At 44.3% G+C, this 22,560-nt stretch overlaps 1 protein-coding gene across 1 annotated transcript in view; it reads right to left on the bottom strand.

The window, feature by feature from the left end:
- Window positions 1–20,554, bottom strand: part of CHRNB1 (cholinergic receptor nicotinic beta 1 subunit) — a 75,117-nt gene extending 54,563 nt beyond the window's left edge. The window contains exons 1-2 of the mRNA XM_086946149.1: window positions 20,265–20,554; window positions 7,179–7,318 (exon numbers count right to left, since the gene is read on the bottom strand). Of these exons, the coding sequence (XP_086802275.1) occupies window positions 7,179–7,318; window positions 20,265–20,316 (192 nt within the window). The 5' untranslated portion in view covers window positions 20,317–20,554. The remainder of the gene's footprint in view (window positions 1–7,178; window positions 7,319–20,264) is intronic.
- Window positions 20,555–22,560: the final 2,006 nt, after the last annotated feature.

Below are 22,560 nucleotides of genomic sequence, written 5' to 3'. Positions count from 1 at the left end.
AAAAAGTTTTTGCGGAGTAAAAACTGCAGGGTAAAAGCATGCTGGGTAAAAAATGCAGGGTAAAGGATGTTTCCCGCTTCGAAAGGTTGTTGGTCTGAAACTGTTACTCAAGAGAAGGAAGTTAGATCTCTGTAAACATCTCCTTCTTGGCGGACTCGACCATCAAATTTACAAATTGCACTAATTGTAAAAATATAGTAGCAAAAACCTAATAAAAGCCAAACTGACATTTTCCATGAGTAGGAGTCTAAATCAATTCCTCTCAGTATATCTGTAAGCCAGAGTGGTTCTGCCATATTATAATAGGGGCTAGTCTCTGAGTACAGACAGCAGTCCTAAAGCCATGTTCTTTATTGTTTCAGTTGCATTTTTGGTCCTGAGGAGAACCCCGGGATTTGCGGGGTTTGAAACGCGTCGACCTACCTGGTCTTGGGTCTTTGGAAAAACATCCTCTTCACAAACGGACGTTTGTGAACAACAAGAGATTGACTCTTTGTTTAATTTGAATCTTTGAAAAGACTTTGACAGTGGCAGACCGTGCTTGGGATTCTGTCCTTAAAATTCATGGTTGAAAGTCTTAACTGACGCCGAGACCAATCTATGTTTTTTTATGTTTTTTTATGTGGTATGAATGATCTGTTGGATGATTGAATTGGCCAAGAGTGTTTGGATTGTTTGAAAACTTTATTGTAATTTTTCATGTTGTATATAGTATGTATATAAATCGTTTTTTGTATTCCCATGTACTAAATTAATTCAGCTTTACCTGAACTCTAAAAAGAAATAGTAAAAAGTCATTTGTTGCAATTCATGAAGCAGGTTTTTATGTTGTATTCATAATTACCATTTCTTCCACAGTTGACTTGCCTTTCATTCAGACTCTCAGCACTGGCATTTGTTTTGTTTTGATTATATTATAATAAAGATGTAATTTTATCCAGACAGGTTTATTCTTTATACTCTCGGTGGCAAGATACATCTTTTTCAAAACACTCCATGACCATATGGTCTTATAATCTGTATAATTTTTCAGAAGGGCATTGGGCGGACTCCAGGTGCTCTCGGCACAGGAACACACTCAACCTAAGTCTGAGCACAGAAACTAAATATATACTTTTCAGGAGAGGCCTGCACACTGACCTGTCTGGCTCGCTTACGGCTGATCTCCCCACAGATGGTGCACTGACTGACAAATATCAGTCCTCCAAGGGGGACCTTCCTCACTATCATACGTACTCTGGGTTACCAGAAATCTGTAAAGACTGGAAGGCAACATGCATAACTTTACAAAACTCTGACTTTATTGCTGAGGGCCCCTTGATGTTCTTAGTTTTGGGCACTTGTGTGTGTTATAAATAAAATAAAAGCTCTGGAATCCAGGCTTGCTACATTCGTTTCCTTCTACCAGTTGTACATTACTTCTATGACATTCATTCTAACTTTATGAATCAGTGGAGGAGCCCTTGCTACTGAAAGAAAGGTTATTTAACTGTAGTTCTTCAGCGAGAGTATCTTCTCCAGATTCTTATGCGGCCCTTGCCCCCAGCAAGTTGGACTACGGGAACACCCTCTACGTCGGGATCACCCGGCAACTCACTGGAAGGCTACAAACCATCCAGAACTCAGCAGCGAGACTCATACCCAGCCTCTCACACAGAACTCACATCACACCACACCTCAGGGAAACGCACTGGCTCCCGATAGACAAATAAGCTCAAGTCAAACTCCTCGCACACACATTCAAGGCACTACACAACTCAGGCCCACCTACCTGAACAGCTGCAGGTCCTTCCACCAACCCCCCAGACACATCTGCTCTTCAGAACGTCTAGTCATAAACATCCCACACATACACAGAAACAGATCAGGAGGACGGGCGTTCTCGTACATCGGCTCCTAAAGCATGGAACGACCTTCCACTACACATCATAGTCCTTCTACTTCTCTCTTTTATTCAGGGCCGGCTTCAGTGCTGGTGGGGCCCAATGAGAAATGTTTGTTGGTGCCCCCCCAATGTCCACCTCCACCATGGATTCCCTCACTCCCACCCTTTAACAGTGCCTCTCAAGTCTCCATAACCACTCTCTATCAGATGCATTTAATTAGTTTTACATAGCTCTGCCGCTACTCATACCAGTGTAGAGTGTCAGAGCATTTTACAATCCACACACTGCACAGAGACAATCAATCATAGGTGTGTAAATCAGTGTATATGAAACGTTACATAAGATGGAGGACAACAAGATGCAAGAGTCACATGTCATCCACATCGGTAGGCAGGATAGTTTAAGAGTGCTTAGTCTGGAGAAGCACAAACTAAGAACTTAAAACATAACACCATGGTTCTCTTTAATAATCAGAATGGATTTCTATTCAACTTTTCCAACATTAGGATAACAAAAGACTGGGGAAAAATCATAACGCTCTAATCTATGCGTTGCAGTTTGCATCCAGCTCTTTGATGAAAGTTAATAGCTCACTGGTCTATATTAGGATTATAATGTATAAACTGCAAGTAACAAAGGATCTCTCAGACAAAAGCAGTAACCCACTGACCTATTTACATGTTATGCACTTTGTGATCTGAATGGTACATGTTCTTTGCAGCAGGCATATTAACCTTCTGCGCTACCTTATGAAGAGTCAAAACTCAGATCTCACTCCAGGAAGAACCTTATTAATCACCGGAGTTAGCTTGACATTTTTATTGTTGCCTGAAAATTTCTGGTGCCAGGAACATAGCAGCAGGTGCTTTTAAAACTAAAATAGACTTAAAATACGACGCCCCCATCCGAATTCAGTACCCGGTGCTGCTGCACCTCCCTTGAGCCTGCCATGCATGAATTCCACAAGAAACTGAAGGCCCGGATTTTCAAGTGACAGATTTAATATAGGCAGAGCTAGGCACACACCTTCTCAGTGCCAGGATACCCCCGAGGGTGATAGTGTGCTTTACAAATACACATACCTTAACCCTTGCTTCCTCTCTACATACTAGAGGCAAGAATGGAGAATGTGACCTGCAAACCAGTGATTGCTGATCTGGTATTGAACATTGCAGACGCGGCAGCCTGAAATCACTTCAGATGCTGTTAGCTGCTTTGATTATCGCTATGTAGTAATTTTTACTGTAACCCCATTTTAACGTTTGTTGCCCAGAAAATATCTCTACAGTAACCTACCATCTTACTGGCTGCTTAAACTCCCTTAGCCTCGGTCCGACACGGCTTGTGCCGATTGTTCAGAGGGCTTCTTCGGGAGATCCGCACCACTTCTGGCGGATGCTGGGGTTAGCGCTCCAGTCCTTGGCGCCACCATTAGCATTTAAAGCCCACAGACCGCGCTCGCGCAGCGGGCGCGGCAGCCTGAAATCACTTCAGGCGCTGCTAGCTGCTTTGATTGCAAACGGTCTTATCGCTATGTGATCATTTTTACTGTAACCCAATTTTAACGTTTGTTGCCCAGAAAATATCTCTACAGTAACCTACCATCTTACTGGCTGCTTAAACTCCCTTAGCCCCGGTCCGACACGGCTTGTGCTGATTGTTTGGAGGGCTTCTTTGGGAGATCCGCACCACTTCCGGTGGATGCTGGGGTTAGCGCTCTAGTCCTTGGCGCCACCATTAGCATTTAGGGCCCACAGACCGCTCACGTGCAGAGGACGCGCACTGCGGGCGCGCCGAAGGTGCGCCAAAGGCAAGCCCGTGTGCGCCCGTCCGCGTCTGGACCATGCCCAGGGCCATACCCCCTGGTCAGCAGCGCTTAGCCCCAAAGAAATCATATTCAGGTACGGAACTTCTACAACTATGCCCAACAGTTAATAGACTTTGCACCCAGCTCACATTAGATGGCCCGCTTAAACTGCAAACAAAAACCTGCACTCACTGTCACTTCAAACCAATCACTGATCTAAGACCTGAAACCAATACCATCCTCAGTATTAACAACAAAAAGGGAATCAATATAGCAGCTGCTCTCATGAATGCCCGCTCACTGGGGAAACATAAAGAGGAGATTGCAGACTTTATTATTGACCACAAAATGGATCTTCTGTTTATCACAGAAACATGGACCGATCTGGCATCTGAACCAGACCTGATAGTGGCCACCCCTGAGGACTACAACATTGTGAGACAGGATAGAGTAGACAAAAAAGGGGTGGGTTAGCAATAATCTCTCGCAGCAACTTCACTACTAAGATACTTCATGTCCCATTGACAACTTGTGGAGCAATATATTTTTCCATCTCACTGACCCCTCCCAAATCTTTAAGGGCCTTCTACTCTATCGAACCGGGAACCAGATTGGAATTTCTGACCACATTTAGTGTTGTGCTGGAGTCCATAGCAGTTGGACACACCGTCACAATTTTAGGTGACTTCAACTTTCACTTAGAAAATCTGGATGACAAGGACACTTAAACTTTATTAGCAGATCTTGAGTCGCTGGGTCTATCACAGCTAGTCTCGGATAGCACCCATGAGGCCGGTCATACCTTGGACGGTCTATTTTCCAATTTCAAAAATATCTCTGCAAAACAAATCTTACCCATAGCATGGTCCGATCACCATGCTGTTATATTTGATATACTACTCGACAATAACCTGTCTACTAATACATCTGTGAATGAAACGATTGCATTCAAGGCTTGGAAAAAATTAGATAATCAACAGCTAACGACACATCTGTCCTCTACTCAACCTGAGGTTTCGGACGATCCAAACACAGCCTCAATAGCCTATACTAACTGGCTCCTTAATGCAATGAACGAGCTAGTGCCAACTAAAATGATATCGGAAAATCGAAGCTCTCCATCTGCTCCCTGGTTCACTAATGCACTTGGAGAACAAAAGCAAAAATGTAGGAATCAGGAAAGACATTGGCGAAAATCGTACACAAATGAAGAAAAACTTCTGTATAAGAATGAATTAGCGAAATACAAAGTAAATATCATTCAAGAAAAAAGTATATACTTTACCGCGCAGATCGAATTGGCCAAAAGTTCTAATAAACAACTTTTTCAAGTAATAACCAAGATATCACGATAAGCGTCACAAGCCATCCCTGCACCATCACAAACACTGTGCAATTCCTTAGCGGACTATTTCTATGACAAAGTGAATACCATCTATTGCAACTTTTCTGTCCAAATAAACTTGTCTCCTCAACTTTCATTTCCAAACATTCCTGAGTATCTCTTAGTGCAATTTCAAAAAGTCAGTATAGCCCAAGTCATTAATACTATGACTACCATCAAATCCGACTCAGCTAATGATCCCTGTCCACCATCTGTTCTTTCCCCAGTTACTGAAATTATAGCCCCTCTACTAACAGAGATATGTAATGCAATGTGTTTCTCTGGAACATATCTGACCGCCTGGAAAAATACCATGCTAAAACCTCTATTGAAAAAATCCCATCTGGACCCAGAGGACACCAAATATTACAGGCCCATTGCCAGTTTGCCTTTCCCGGCCAAAGTGGTTGAAAAATTTATGAACAATCAAATCTCTATGTTCATAGAGGATCATCACCGACTAGACGATACCCAATTTGGATTTCGTAAAAGTCATAGCACCGAGACAGCGTTAATTAAGGCATGAGAGGAAATAAGACTCATCCTTGACCAGGGAGGGATGGCAGTTCTTATCCTGCTGGACCTCTCCGCTGCATTTGACACGGTCGATCATAACATCCTGATCGACCGTGTCACTGCAATAGGCATTTAGGACAAAGCAAGAACCCTGCTGTCTTCCTTTCTCACCAACCGGTCCCAGACTGTAACACTGGGCAATTTCCACTCTGCCCTGATGACATTACTGTGCGGTGTCCCACAGGGCTCATCCCTAAGTCTGACGCTTTTTAATATCTATGTGTCGGACTTAGCCAGAGTCATCAAGGCACGTGGGATGGGCCTAACGTAGTACGCTACTGACACACAGCTGGTGCTCGCCATAAAGAACAACGGGGAAAGGGTGGCAGCCAGCTACCAAAAAGGCATGCTGGCCATCAGAAGTTGGATGGCCAGCAATTGTCTTAAACTAAACTCCGACAAAACGGAGGTTATGATTTTTGGTAAGCTTTCTCCCATCTGGTCAAGCTCCTGGTGGCCGCCAGCTCTCGGTCTTCCACCAAACCGGGTTTCCAAAGTCAAGAACTTGGGTGTAATTTTCGATGACAAACTGACTTTCCAACCTCATGCAAATGCAATTGTCTCAGCTTCTTTTCACAAACTTCGAAACATCAAAAAGATACTTCCATATATCCCTCTTAATGCAGGAAGGACTTTGGTCGGTGCTTTGGTGATGTCATCCTTGGATTATTGTAATGGACTCTTCTCTAATGCACAAAAAAGGGTTATTCAAAAACTGCAGTCTGTGCAGAATGCAGCAGCTAGAATGCTGTCAGGAACCCCTAAATTCAAGCCCATTGCACATGTAATTAAAAGTTACCACTGGCTCCCTGTGAGGAACCAAATTAAATTTAAGGCACTGTGCATTGCCTACAAAGCCTCTCGAAATCTAGATCCTCAGTTCTTACTAAACTCTCGAGCCATCCATATGCATATCCCCAACAGGCCACTCCGATCCTCCAATGCATATTTCCTGTCAGTGCCGCGGACCAAAACTGCCTCATGGGGCGATCGACGTTTTGCTGTCTCGGTTGCAAAACTGTGGAACTCTCTCCTGCTGGAGATCCGATCGTCTCAAACCTTGTTGGCCTTCAGAAGAAAAATAAAGACCTGGCTGTTTAATCAATAATCTGCTAACATTCTGCCACGTCCGCAGCGCCGAGATGCCCCTGGGCATTTACGCGCTTTATAAGTCTAAAAATAAATAAATAAATAAATATTGTGTCACCGTGTATGGCCAGGTGGCCCTTACATAAATCTAAAGATGGAAGAGTAATTTCTTATCAAGGACATCTGCCTAATAATGCGTTCTTGCCAGCTCCCGGCATTTACCAAAAAGAAAAATTACCACATGTTAACAATAATAAAACCCCAAACAAACAGGCTTCAAGGTCCTGCCTGGTCGCTGGAAACTATGTTAAGGGAATACATCTGTTTTTACAGGAATGTTACTTCCTCTTCTGTCCCGCTAAGGTGTTGGCAGCTTTCTTACCATCACATATGAAATGGGCACTCACTGACCATGAAATGTCGCGTCTGCTCTTACCAGGCTGATGAGATGGGACAGGGTCATACCTATCCGCACCAGCACCTTGTCGCTGGCCGCCTGGACCGGTCTCACATACACGTTGTAGTCCTCGAAGAGGGCTTCGAGCAGCTTGCCCTCACCCTCCAGGGCCCTGGTGCCTGAGGTTGTGTGAGAGAGAAGAGACAGGAGCCTTAGCAGGGTCAGCTGATAACCAAGGACATCTGTTTGCTTATCACTTGTATTCAATAAATAGTTTATTAGACAACTACCTTATTAACAAAAATACCTCATCAGCAATACAAATTTACAGTATTTAACAACAAACATTTTATTTTGCATCATTATCATCCTGTGTTGCAAGTTTCTAAAAATTAACATTCAAATAGTTCACCTTCTCAAAAACTTTTTCTTACTCTAAGGTAAGTGAGAAAGTTCTAGAGTAAATAAAAATAAAAAAAGAACTAGCTTTTTCGGCGTTTTTAACTTCCTCTTGACTCAGATGATCAGTTCTGTAGTGAATACAGACATTGGTTCACACCTGACATGCCAGATTTTTTAAATAACAACAAGGAGTTGTCAGTGGCAGCAGTTACTAACCTTTGCCTGCTCTTAGGTACCCTTGACACTCCCTTGTGCATTTGCTGATGTACTCCCTAGTGTATTATAAGTAAGGTGTAATGTTGTGAGAGACAATCATATTATGCAGCAAAAAGTAACATTAAAAAAAATACCCTATCTAGCTCTTGCGTTAACCAAGAGCTATTGTTTTTGAGCACACGTCCCAAAAACAATATATAAGGGCTTGCATGATCCCTGTGCATTCACTCGTCTGTTGCACTGTCATTCACAGTTTGCTCCCGCCCACCAAAGGATGCGCCAGTGGGTGTGCCCGCTTCAGCCAATGGCTCTCTTCTGTGTGAATGGCAACATTCACCTGCAGCACAATGTCATTATCCACACAGAAAAATAGTCAATGTCCATGTTTTTCCTGGTAAGGGCCAGGCTAGGCAGCTATCTGCACTCTGCTACCGACCCGCGTGCTTGTCTTCTATCTAAATGTATTATCATGTTTGTGGTTCCACTTGTTTGTAACATTACATTTGCCCCGTGCTAGTTTGTTTTCTCCTTTGGCTTTCTTTCCTTATCACATTGGCGTGGCTGTGCTCACGCCCATTGACATCAGTGTACCTGGGCTTGAGGGTCACGTGTGCTGCACGTGCATGCGCAAGAACTCCATGATCCCCCATCTTGCATCGTCCACTTAAAGTCCCATCTCATGGTTCGGGTCCCTGGACGTGCATGCGACCAAGGGCACTGCCTGTCTGAACTTGCAGCTCTAGACTGCTTTACAGGGGCCAATGGAACACGTAACCAGGTCTTTGCAGTATGTGGCAAAAACACAGCATTACTTGATAACAAGAGACTCATGAGACTCATGTCTCCAAGAAAACCCACCAAATTGGGACACATTTCTATTCTTTAATTTTAGAGGAACATTTACCTCTATAGAGGATATATCACAGCTTCTTTTTTCCTTCACAAGGACTTGATGAGAAGAGGTCTTCTGATGGTATCTCCAAAACTTTGTTGATAGTTTTGTATCTGCTCCTGAACTTAAAGTTGTCTCCTCCATAAAGATCGTTGCAAGGGTATTGGAAATTTGCTGCCTAAATTTCCAATGATAGCCAGAAACCGGTCCTAGGATGCTTGATTCCGGTCCAGGGAAGACATGGCTTGGCAGTTCGGGCTGGACTGTTCCCCTGAGGCACAGGGTCAAGGCTGATTTGCATATGGCCATGTCTGAACCTGGGTGGTGTGGAGTGCAAAAAAACGATGGATTTAGGCCCAGATCTCTGTACTGGGGTGAATGTATGACATTGTTTTGCATTCTGTCCATCAATTGTTATTTTTGCATTTGTCACCCCGAGTGGGATGGGTATGCTCAGACGTGAGTCCCATGCTCTCCACACCACTGGAGTCAAGCTATCCTGGCTGAAGACGGCTGATAGCCAGAAACCGGTCCTAGGATGCTTGATTCCGGTCCAGGGAAGACATGGCTTGGCAGTTCGGGCTGGACTGTTCCCATGAGGCACAGGGTCAAGGCTGATTTGCATATGGCCATGTCTGAACTGGGGTGGTGTGGAGTGCAAAAAAACGATGGATTTAGGCCCAGATCTCTGTACTGGGGTGAATGTATGACATTGTTTTGCATTCTGTCCATCAACTGTTATTTTTGCATTTGTCACCCCGAGTGGGATGGGTATGCTCAGACGTGAGTCCCAGGCTCTCCACACCACTGGAGTCAAGCTATCCAGGCTGATGAAGGCTGAAATGCCAGAAACCGGTCCTAGGATGCTTGATTCCGGTCCAGGGAAGACATGGCTTGGCAGTTCGGGCTGGACTGTTCCCATGAGGCACAGGGTCAAGGCTGATTTGCATATGGCCATGTCTGAACTGGGGTGGTGTGGAGTGCAAAAAAACGATGGATTTAGGCCCAGATCTCTGTACTGGGGTGGATGTATGACATTGTTCTTCATTCTGTCCATCGACTTATATTTTTGCATTAGAATCTCCCAAGGCATCTCAACGCCAGTTGCTAAATTAGCTTTGCCCTTACAATCCTGATAGCTTTTACTGCTAGTACGCATCACCACAAGATTTTATCATTAAACACTAAAATGTATTTTATATATGTATTAAAGGCAGATTTGATACACATAGAATTGCATTAAACTGTGAGCAACTGGATATTAAATGGAAATGGTAGAAAAATGAAGGAATTCATCAGAATGAAATTAATACTTGAGGAAGTATCATGTGTGGACGTAAGATCTCATATACTGTAAATAGACTGTGATTGCTGCTCTGATGTGGGCCACTCTGGCAGTGTTTAGGACTAAGAGGCCCTTAAGATGTAAAGATGAAGAGACCATTCCTCTCCAAGTCTCCTGGTGAGGTAAATGCTTTATTATAATTTTCCCAGCATTTAGAAATATACACGTCTTATCTTTCTAGTGAATTATGTCATTGTCACAAAGAACAGAATGATTGGAGTAGCAATCTAAAATTGACAGTCCAGAAAAATCCAGTCGTAGACGTCTGCAGTTCTATAAGACTGCGATCCATCCAGAGAACAGACTCCTTACCAGCTCTCATCCCAAGAAGGTTATTGGAATGCAGGATGATTGGCAGGGATCTACCTCTAATCACCCACAGATTCTGTACACCAATGAAGGACAAATGTTTTGAAGTCTCTTCAAAGAGGTTTATCAATGCCCTCTCAGTTAAATGGTTTCCATAATTGCCTTTCTCTATAGGGTTTTCACCATTGTCGCTCACGTCATATGTTCTAAAAAGGCAACCTGTGGTATTTTCTTCATAATGTTTCTAAAAATATTCATATATTGTTCATACATCACAAAGACCTGACATGCTTAGTCCTCAACACTTCCAAATGATCATAAGAGGTCACTGTGGATGTGTTGTGCCTCATCAAAGGGATATCTTGCCCCATTGATCAGGCCCTGCTCCACCTCCAGCCATACTGAGGTTTATGAAGAGGAACATCTCCTATCACCAGGGCCTTGCTTGCTACTTTCTCTTTCTACCAAGTTCGAAATGTGGTTCTCCATCATAGGACCTTCACTGACGTGTGAGCTTTGAATAGCTTTGTGGACCCGCAGGATCTCAAAGCACATTTTCAATAATAGAGAAACAGAATAAATCTCCTTCCCTTTCTCAGTTAGCACACTGGCATTAGGAAGTCCTTGTGCCTCATATCAAGCTGACATCCTGTAAAGGCAATCATGTGCATTGCATTCGCTCTTTCCAGATGGTCACACTGTTGAGGGATGTTTAATTTAGTGGAAAATGTATGTTAGATTGGGGCCTCAAGTCAAAGAAGTCAACTAGGCAGAAACCCTTAAGCATCAGGGCTAGAGTGCCCTTAGTAAACTGATGGGACCCCCCTCACCATCACTCCTCACTTGTTTGGTTCATCTGGGTGATTCCATCTTTGCTGGAATGGGGACCAGGTTGCTCCTGTGACCCCTCGAAGCCTACCATGGACTCAACCACTGCTTGTGGTCCCAGACTGTACACACTCTTGTACACACCTCATATCTCAGAGCCTTTGTTCTCTTCTGCAAGGTCCCAACTGCGCTCATGAACACAACAGAACTTTGAAAGGAACCACTTTCCTGAAGAGCGCAAACCTAAATGCATCGGGCCTTGTCCTGGGCTTCTGTTTAATTTCCCTATTTATTTATTTATTCATTTATTCAAGAGTTTTATATAGCGCTGGCTAGACCCGAAGGTATCAGAGCGCTTTACATGAGCATCAGATCATAGTTACAGGTTACATCATTACAAAGGTTACACAGTTCTTAGAGCATGGCAACATAGTTACTTGTAAGGTCAAGATAAACAATAAGCACAAATAGGAAAGGGGAAAAGCAAGCAAGGGGAAAGATTCAGGGGAGGGGGGCATGATCTGGGGAAGTAGACAGAGAATGGAGGAGGGAAGGAGGAGTAGAGGGTGAGAGACACAGCATGGGGAGAGGAGGGGAAGAGTGACGGGGACACAAACCGGTAGACGAGTCAAGGCAACGTCCAAAGTCCCGTAAGCTGTGATCCCAGGGCAGACAAGGGGAGAGATTCAGGGGAGAGAGGATAAAAAATAAAATAATAATAATAAAAACATTTATTAAGCGCCTGAATACACTAAGACAGTGCGTCTCCGTGCTAGGATGCGTTCCAACACAGAAAGATCAAGAACAGACCACGGAGATGAGAGGGGACAGTAGAAAAGAAACCCTAAGTGATGCTAATCTTCCGGAAATAGATGGGTCTTCAGTTTCTGCCGGAACCTGGTTTCCGACGGATCCATCCGCAGTTCAATAGGAAGGTCATTCCATTGTTGGCTGGCCAGGAATCTAAAAGATCGCCCTCCCATCCGTGCTTTATATATGCGAGGTATCGCAAACTGCATACTGCCCATGGATCTCAGGAGGCGAGACGAGAGATGGTTAACAACTTGTGAAGGTAGACTGGACCCCTGCCATGTGCAATACGGTGACTAAAGCACATGGTCTTAAACCTAATGTGTTCCCTCATGGGGAGCCAGTGCAGGCGCTGAAGGGCACGTTTACCTGACGACCTCCTCTGCAGCTTCAGCACAAGCCTGGCCGCCGCATTTTGGACACATTGTAGCTGGGTCACAGAGCAGGACATTCCCATAATCAAGATGGGATGTAACCGGTGCGTGGACCAGATTTTTCCTGTTTCTCATAGGTAAGAGTGGCTAGGGAAGAGACAATAAGGAGAGACGAAAAGAAGTCTGCCTAAAGACCGACTGGGTAGGTGACGACCAAGGAGGGAATCCACGGCCTATCTCCCCTATAGCTAAACCAGGTAGCTCTTTCGGGCATCAAACAAAATAGTTCGGTCTCAATACATTGAGAGAGGAGGGAAGGAGAGACATAAATAGAGGGAGGATGCGGGAGGAGACGACAGGAGAGACGAAAGGAAGTGCAACAAGGTGGTTCGACAATATACCAGAAAAAGAACAACAAGTAAACATTAAATAGAACAGTCAGCAATACATTAGGGGAGTAGAGAAAGGAGAGAGAAAGTAGTAGGAGGTAGGGGAGGAGAGAGAGTGAGGATTAGGGAAGAGACAACCGTAGAGACGAAAGGAAGTCTATATAAAGACCGACTGGGTAGGTGACGACCAAGGAGTGAATCTACGGCCCATCTCCCCTATAGATAAAACCAGGTAGCTCCACCAGGCATCAGACAAAATAGTTCAGTCTCAAGTGGCGAGGGAAGAGGTTCACAGAAAAACAGGGTGGGGACAAAGGGCAGGGGCATGTGAGGGCAGAGGACAGAAGCTGGAAAGAGTAGGAGCGGAGGGGGAGGGTTGTGGGAAGTGGGAGCAGGAAGGTAAGGCCAGGAGAGACGCGGGTGCGTTAGTCCGTTAGTTCTTATTTCCCTACCTTTCCATCATTCCTTCTTGCTCTGTACCAATCTCCCTTCTGCTCTTACCATTAGTTCAGTTTCTTCCTACTCCTTCTCATCTTTATTTTCATTCCTACTCCTGTGACCACTATTGTTCTTTCATCATTACTTCTGGGCGGTGTTCCTGACATAGCATGTCAGGTGCTTGTGATGTATGAACAATAAATGAATATTTTTAGAAACATTATTAAGGAAACACCAAAGGATGTCTTTTTTTTTAAACCAATGATGTGGGTGGCAGTGGTGAAAGCCCTACAGAGAAAGGCAATTATGAAAACATTTAACTAAGAGGACATTGATAAACCTCTTAGACAACAAATTAGGTTTCCATCATTAGGGTAGGGAGTCTGTTGGTGATTAGAGGCAGACCACTGACCATCTTCCTGCATTCCAATAACCTTCTTGGGATGAGAGCTGGAAAGGAGTCTGTTCTCTGCATGGAGCGCAGTCTAACAGACCTGCAGATGTCTTCGACAGGTTTGTTATGGGAAACATCCTTTACCCTGCATTTTTTACTCTGCAAAAACATTTACAACACAGGGCTTTACACTGCAAACTGTTACAACGCATTCCCCAAAGTAACGCCCCCCCTGGAGTTAGAATAGTAATGCGTTGTAATGGGGAATGCGTTGGGCTGGAGTGTGTTGTAAAAACTGCGGGGTAAAAGCATGCGGGGTAAATGCATGTGGGGTAACGCCATACAACCGATTGACTCCACTCATTCTGTTCATTGTGACAATAACATAGTTCACTAGAAAGATAAGATGCGTATATTTCTAAACGCTGAGTAAAATATAATGAAGCATTTACACCACTAGATGTTTTTGAGAAGAATGGACTCTGTATCTTTACATTTTGACCTTGGCGCCTACACTTTGGACATTTCTGGGCTGTCCTTCTCTTAGCCCTCACCTTCCATCTCTGTCGCCTTGTTCCGCTAGCGCTGGGACGCCCTGTTGCTGGGGTAGCCATGCGCTATGTAAGCCTTTTTAACATAACATAACATAACATTCTTACTCCTGTACACAGGGTATCTCAAACTCTCAGCCCTTGCAGACACTGCATACGCAGAGGAAGTAAAGATGGCGATAGCAAGCAGAGGGAGAGAGAGAGGAGCAGGAAAGCAGAGGAGACCTGGATGGGGAAGCACACCACAAGAAGGGCAAGTTAGGATGGGGAAGATGAGAGTGGGGTATAAGGAGAAGAATCAGGTAAAATATGGACAGTCGCAGTAGGTCGCATGAGAAAATGCAGGAACAAATGGGAAAAATAGGAGCAGGAGGAGTAGAGAAAGAAAAAAAGGTAGAAGTAAATATTGGAAGAGCTCCAAGGAGAAGCAACAGTAGACGTGTAGAGGGCCAAAGTGAAGAAGTGGGACTGATGGTGGGAAAAGAAGGAGGAAGACCCACAGGGAGACCTGAGGTGATGGAAGGTAGAGGAGTGGCTGCGCCAACACAATAAAGGAGACATTTCCTTTGGGATTGTCTTGCCACCCGTCTCTGCACCTCTCATGCCGGGCTGGACTGGGACATTAAATGTGCCAGGGCATCAAAATAAAGTGGCCCCCATTGGCCAACCAGATAGCTAAAAAAAAGTGGCCCATATTTGCAAATCAGTGCGCTTTTGAACTTGTAAAGACGCTGTATGGGGATTTTGCAAGGTATGGGAGACTGCATGCGTGCGAGTTTGCTGCAGGCATTGTTTGTGGTAATATCAGGGAAATCAACAGTAAACACCAGCCCCTTGGCCATAAAACCGGCCAACAAACTGATCTGTCAGACCAGCCCATCGGGCCCTGCCTGACTGCCCTATAGGCCAGTCAGACCCTACTCTCAGGTCATGTCTACTTTACTGTCCCTACAAGTCATCTATTGTCCTTTGCCTCTCGCCCTGTTATTCTTTGATTCACAGTCTATGTATCCATGTCTGCTTTACTCTCCCCGCATCTTTCTTTACAATGCCGGTGTTCACTTCCAAAACCCGCCTTCGTGGGCATAGGCATTTGTGTCTGTATGTTCAGCACAAAGTTCTCTTTAAACCTGGTCTAGAGACAGCTTGAGCCATCTCAAAAGGCCTATAGATTTTTATAATCATAATTAAAACACATGCACAGATACAAGGAGGCTTTTGGTCAGCCCTTTTCCTCCACAGGTCTGTACAAGCGTCACTCACCTTTTGCTGCCACCAACTGCAGCATCCATCATTAGTCATTGGTCAAGGGTTCAGCCCATTGCAATTACTGCCTTTTTCCATTGTGAGTAACTGCATTTTGCATATCCACCTAAAAATAATCCACTTCAGTGACATGGCTGGTGAGCCATTCCATGCTCTCATTTTATGTTTCTTTGATTTATTTTTGAAATGGGGCATTTTTGATTTTCTTTCCCAGACACAGGCACGCCTCTCTGAGACAGCGATATTTTCCCATTTTAATATTTTAGTAAAGTTTTAATTATTTTTGAAACTTTTACGATGTTTTCAAAAACAAATAATAAAAACAAACCAAAAAATAAACAAACTTAATATCTTTGTAAAAGCAAATGAAAAAATTGAAGGATTGCCAAGTCTAGAATGATTGGTTTCGTATTTCTAATATAACAAAAGTGTGCCTCGGTCGTTGGGAATCTTTCTGTTTTGTCAAACTCTGTATGCATGTGCCTGTGGGCACCCAAGAAGCTGAAAAGAAACCTATCTCTCACACAACAGACAATATAAAAAACAGTATACTTGTTTCACATTTTGTCATTTATCACTTGTTTGGTTTTCTATGTATTTGTGGTTAGATAAAATAGCCTTTGAAATGTAATCGATAAATGTATTCTCTGCAAAGACACACATCTAGAGCCCCTCGTTGCATGTCTCTCTACTTGCAGTTTGGTTTGAGTTGCCCTGGAATACCTCAACAAGATGGTTGTTGTCCTCCAGTTTGTCTTCCTCCTGCACCATAATGATCCTACTCTACCACTCCGCCAGTGGTTGATGTTTTGGTTATATGCACTTGCTCTCTTGAGAGGCAGTTTCTAGCTACCTTTGTTCTGGGGCTCGACTCCTCTTTCTGTGTTTTGCTGGGCATCACCCGGAAACTGGTGGACCAAGGCTCAGAGTGTCTGGTGTCAGCTGATACACATAGCTTTACCAATTGGTTTTAGCCACTTCCCCTGCCCTTTGGAAAAGCCTCAGAAGATGCACTGTGTCCTGGTCAGGGTCTGTCTAAAAGGAGGATAAATGCAGGCTCTATCCAGTTAGTGATTGTACTCCATCCGGACCTCCTTAACCCTTTCGATGCTGATGACGAGCTCAGCTCGTCATCACCCACGGGTGTCGTGTGCTGATGACGAGCTGAGCTCGTCATAGTGCCACTAAAATGGCATTTTCCAGCACACAGCGGGAAAACGCCTAGCAGCCAAGAGGTTAAACAGGTCTTACAGGAACAAGACTCTTTTCCTGTCTCCATTAATAGCAGGATGGGGCCTAGGACTTTGGGAGAAGTTATTCTGCTGTGTTCTGCTGTGGTTGAAAATGAAGCTCTAGAGGTCTGTGCGAGGCCAAGACCAGGCCTGTTTAGAGCAAGGCCCAGCCTGCATGGAGAATGTGTAGAGGAAGTGACCCACCTCAGAACAATAAGTACCTTGCACCTCTGCTGGCCAGAACACTACAGGAATGGTAGGTTTCCCAGGAGAGCCTGTGTGGTGACACTGCATCATTCATGATTGGCCAACCAGCTCCCACCCCCACTAGTCCTGTCCCATTCATGACACTTGAAAAGCCATGGCTTCCAATTCTGAGCCTTCGATGGACCCAGAGGTTTTTCCTCTTTACCATAGGCCTTGGGGTAGTGCACCACAGGGATATTATAGTATCCAATCTCGAAGCATTCCTCAAGGGGCAGGCTCTCCAGGCCCAGCTGAGAGCTAATCCTATAATATTCACTGCACTCTAGAATCTCACCCCATAATGCTTTGCGGGCCTTTGGATGGCATTGTATTTTTGCCCATAACTTTGCTTGGGGTGGTCCTAGGAGGATGGGACCACTACCGAATCGTTCAGCATGATGCGCTCTTTGTGCTTAAAGCCTCTGCTTGGTCCTCCCCTTAGGTTAGGGGGGACCCCAAAATCATCACCTCTCTCATTGCCTGCTAATTTTTTAAGTTCACTTTTGTGAATTGGTTACATGCTTTTTATCATGTAAAGGTAAAGTTGTTTTATCAAAGGGTTGTGGGTGCAGTAGTGTTACCTTTGACTTTGAACTGAGAAAAACTTCATGTTTTTATTGATCATGCCAAACTGTATCTAGTATTGACTGTCTCTTTATCATATAGTGTGGGTCCTGACTTCTCTTCCCTTTTCTGTGTATGCTCTGGTGCTCCCTGTCAGAATTGAGTTCTCAGTGTCTGCCTACTATATTGCAACATTTATATAGTGATTACTACCCCTATGTGGGGTGCTGAAGCGCTTGCCAAGGGCAGCAGGCAACACCCTGAAGAGTGTGTGGTCAGAAGGGTGTTGTCTTTGATTCGATCCTATGTAGGAAATGTTTCCATGTTGTGCGTGACGACCACCCTGATGCGGTTATCATGTTATGGGACACAGCGCTTAGTAGCGTGATGGATAAAAAAGTGTGGGAGATAGGCATTGGGTTTATGGCTTTCAGTAAGCTGGCATCTTTAGGCCATCCTTCAGAGTCCTTTAGGATATTACGTACGATCATAGGCCACTTAGCTGGTTACTTCACTGAGTTGGCCATTCGGAGATTTTTTTTTATCCTGAGTAGGCATAGGTTTGTGAGAATAACAGCCGAAACATCTGCTTGGATGACTTTGTTAATATTATGGCAAGTCTGACTGTCATTGTGAGATGCCAAGAAGTGATCAGCAGTTGACTAAAGTGAAGCACTCAGATACTTTGGAATGGAAGGAGCACCAGAGAAATATTCAGGAGAACAGTATAAGTCCGTAAATCTTCTTTATTCACAGTACCAGTTTTTTTCCACTTCATATTCTCATTGGCACCAATCTTGCTAGAAGATTAAATGCCAGCTCCCTCGTCCCAATTTCACATTTTTAAGTAGGGTGCTGCGGTTGTATGTAGAGAGAGGAAGGTCTTGTCCTAGAAGTCATGGCCTTGTGTAAGTTGAAACCACATGATATCATCATTCAGTCCTTTTCCCCATGTTCTCAACCGATACACACACCTTTGTTCACGCAAGAGTAGTCTCTTTTGGAGGTCTGAGGTGGTAAAATTAACTTTTTCCAGAACTACCCGCGTTTTATCCACATCTCTATGATTCTGGTCGAGATAGTGGCGTTTTTAGTTTGTTCTTGTTCCGTTTGCAGTGTATCGTGATTTGGTGTTTATTGATACGCACCTTTATTTTCCGAGTGGTCATTTCCACATAGAATACACCACATGGGCACGTAATCAAGTATACAACATTCTCTCTGTTGCTGTAGGTAAGCGCTTTAAGGACCCATGGCCTACCCGTTTTTATGTCAACCTCCCTGACTCCAGTTGAAGGCCCGTTCTCCATCAAACTGGGTTTTTGGAGGGCGTGGGTTGTCCAGTGATGAAGCATGACACCTGGTGGTGTGTGAGGACAATCCGTCACATTTTTGTGTATGTCCAATAACTCATATCGAGTAGGACTGTGAGGGATGCATAATATATACATTATTTATTTAAGAAATTAGACATCTTGGGTAGATCTGTTTGTGTGCATAAGCTGTTGGTTTTGCCATTGTTTGTATGTAAAGTGTTGTTTAAAAAAAGTGAAAGGAAAACACAATTCCAAATACTCGAGGAAAACAAACCCACTTCTTATGGTATCTCAAAACTGTACATTGCTTTAAATGTTTTCCGTCTTGATAAATGCCATAGTTAATTTTTCAAATATTTTTATTTCCATCAACTCTAATCTGAAGTTAAAAAAAACATCATAACATCTGTGGGGGGTTTTAGCCAAAGTTGTAGTAGGATTGGATTGAAATGCACCAGTTGTACCCCCTTTTTTTGCAAAATGTTTGCAGCCCATACGCACCTTCCTGGTGGTGATTTCAACTCGCTCACTCTATGCAAACTCAAACATGCTTAGCACCATACCTCTTGAAACTCTCGAGCCAGCAGAGTACCTAAACTTAAGTCGCAGACGGCAGCATGGTATGTTTTTTTTCCCAGCAAATGTGGCAACCCCAAGTACAGCACTTGTCCTGCCTGTCCTATAGTTTGTGTGTGTTTCTGTGTCCTCTGCGTGTTGTTGTGTCTGCCTCAGTGCCCCTGTCTGTACCGTGTTCTATTACTGTCTGTGTCCGTCTTTGTTTACCATGGTGAGCCACTCTCTGCCTAGTCTTGATTCCACCTCAGGCCTCTTTCATCCATTTCCAGACACTCCCTGCCTCTTTATTTCACATATGCAAATTCTTCTTTTTATGTTTTCTGTGCTCCTTTTTGATACTCAGATAATTAAACACTTATTTTTCGCTTTGTCTTGATTTTAATGTCCACCACTAATACTTTTGGGTTCTGGAGTGGCGTGCTACTCGCTTAAAAGCGCTTGCACGCCTCGTCAAGGGTAGTAAGCGCTACAATTACAATGACTGTGATCTCCTGTTTATCTCCTTCTGTGTGTTCCCTCAGTGTTGTGTGCTCTCTCTCAGCCGCCCCTGCTCTGTGACCTCTGCATCTGTTTGCCCCGAGGTGGTCCTGGCCTGCCTGCCGGTGGGCACAAGAACCTCAACTGCCCCCTGAGGCCTCGTGCTCCTCTCTCTGGACACAGACTCAGCCCTGGAAGAGGTCGGCCGAAGTTGTGAATGAACTTCCGCCCTGCTGCATATGTCGTCTCCTTTGTTTACACTGATCTGGCTCTAATGATATGAGTCTCCGTTGTGAAGCGCTGCCTGTAGCGCCTTTTGGTCATGTCGGCGCTATATAATGAATAAATGAAAGCAAATACTATAGCCACATTTTAAAGTAATCGCTAACCAGCAGAGGGGACCCAGGCAGGGTGGTACTGTCTCGTTACACAGAGTTACCACTCCAGCCACATTCACACTTCTTGCCCCGGTGCCAGGCGCACCCCCAGACTCCACGTACCTGCTAGCGCCCCGAGGCAGAGCGCCAGTGAGAGCAGCGCACGCCCCGCCATGGCTGCCCGGCCTTCTCACAGGCTTCCTCCGGTCCTCTGCGGGCCCACCGTGCACTTCCTGGGGGTCGGGCCTCGGGCAGTGCCAGCTGCTGCCGCCGCGGTGACGGACAGGGCCCTGTGCCGCCGTGGGAGCGGGCAGCGGATTGGGTTACCCCTCAGGACACCGTGGGGGATTCCAGGCATGGCACCGCAGCCCGGCCCCTTCCACCTGTTGTAGCCGATCCAAAACAAAGGGACCTTCCCACCGCTCCACTGTGAACCTCTGTTTACACAGCGCATAGCGCTGGCTGACGCGCTCTTGTGGCTTCGTGCCGCTATAAACAGCACTGGTTGCCACTACACAGGACTTAGGGTGGTCATATGACTTCGCCTCGCCAGGGAGTCCATATTCCCACTTCCTTGTTGTCCTTACACCAACCATGGCAGGGTGATTTACCACTGTAGTGCAGTCGCTTCCAGTAAAGTGAACACACACTACAATTCCCAGGATGCATTTGGTGGTGAAAAACGAATGTGGTATCCTCCGTTCAATGAAGCCTGAGGGCTTCTCCATTTGTTGCACTAATTGGTCGCAAAGGAAGTAGCAGAGAGTCATGCTGGAATGTGGCTCTGTTCGTGTGAGGCCAGAGATGACTTTTCAGAAAATCGCACTTGAACGGTTATGCCAATATAGGGAATAAATGGATTTATAGCCGAATAGGGGCATAAGGTCACAGTATCGATCAGGAACCTAGATAAGCACGCAACAAAACATCGTCTATATAACGAAGCCACGAAACAACATTATTTTCAAACATCACCTTGTGGTCGTTCATGAGGACCTGCTTTTCCCAAAACCCCACGTGCAAACCCGCGTAGCTTGGAGAAAAGCAGGCCCCCATGGCCACCCCCTGTTTCTGTCTGTACACATTCTTTTCAAATGAAAAGTAATTATATATATATATATATATATAAATATATATATATATATATATATATATATATATATATATATATATAAGCTACCTCGGTTTGCACCTACGCGCACTCAAAGGACGGGTGCTTTCGCGGGTGGTGCCTCCTGCAGTAAATTGAAGCTCTGACTCGCCTCGTGTTCCAAAGAAAGAGAAAGCACTCTCAGGAGTGGGTTCACAGTTTTATTTTCAAAAACCCACAGCGACCAGATGCGTTTCGGCGTTTTGCCTTTTTCGATGGTAAAAGTACGCGTCTGAGGCAGCCATTTTTATTTACATACACACGTGGTGATATTCGACATAGAGAGAGGACGAAACTTTGAAAAGTATGAGCGCCATCTTGGCATGGTCATGTACATTCATTTACAACCGGCTATCCGCCATTGCATTATTACAGACGAACAAACATTATAGTTCATCCTGCTGATTTGTAAACATTATATGAAATCATTACAATGTTACAATACGTTGCAATAACGCCCTGGATGGCTGCCTCAGACGCGCACTTTTACCATCGAAAAAGGCAAAACGCCGAAACGCGTCTGGTCGCTGTGGGTTTTTGAAAATAAAACCGTGAACCCGCTCCTGAGAGTGCTTTCTCTTTCTTTGGAACACGAGGCGAGTCAGAGCTTCAATAATATATATATATATATATATATATATATATATATATATATATATATATATATATATGAGGTACGTGGCGCTCCTTAGGCAACACACAGCAAATCAGCCGATTGATTAGTAGACACAGGAACCAGCAAGACCCGTAGTTTGGTGCAAATGTTTTTATTTTAGTTTGTAGCCCAGCACCAGTCCGCCATGACGCGTTTCGGCTAGAGATAGCCTTGATCACATGACAACGTCACGAGGGCTGATCACCCATTTAAAGTGCAGTTTGCCATCACATGGTATTAGAAACAGAAAAAATACTGTCAGTGTTTCTAATATTCGAAACAAATAATTACGGCATGAATGCCCGTATACTATTCAAGAAGTCACACATTAAGCATCATGAATACATATTACAATAATAAACATTATGAAATTATGCACAATATAAAACTGTTTTTCTCTTGTGCAATACATGTTAATACATGCATATTTACAAGGCATTGGCAATAATCAACTTTTTAAAATTCATATAAAAGTTAAAAGGCCTATACATAGTTATATAAATATTAAAATATAACTAAAATTGTAATTGATTTGTAAACACATTTGATCAAGGTATAATATATTGAAGCCCATAGATCAATAAAGTGGGCGAATACCAAAGCCTGAGATGTAA

Source organism: Lissotriton vulgaris, chromosome 12, assembly GCF_964263255.1.
Source record: "Lissotriton vulgaris chromosome 12, aLisVul1.2, whole genome shotgun sequence".
In the NCBI taxonomy this organism is placed as follows: domain Eukaryota; kingdom Metazoa; phylum Chordata; class Amphibia; order Caudata; family Salamandridae; genus Lissotriton; species Lissotriton vulgaris.
Note: the sequence above shows the minus strand (reverse complement) of the source record. Positions and strands in the feature narration are given on the sequence as shown.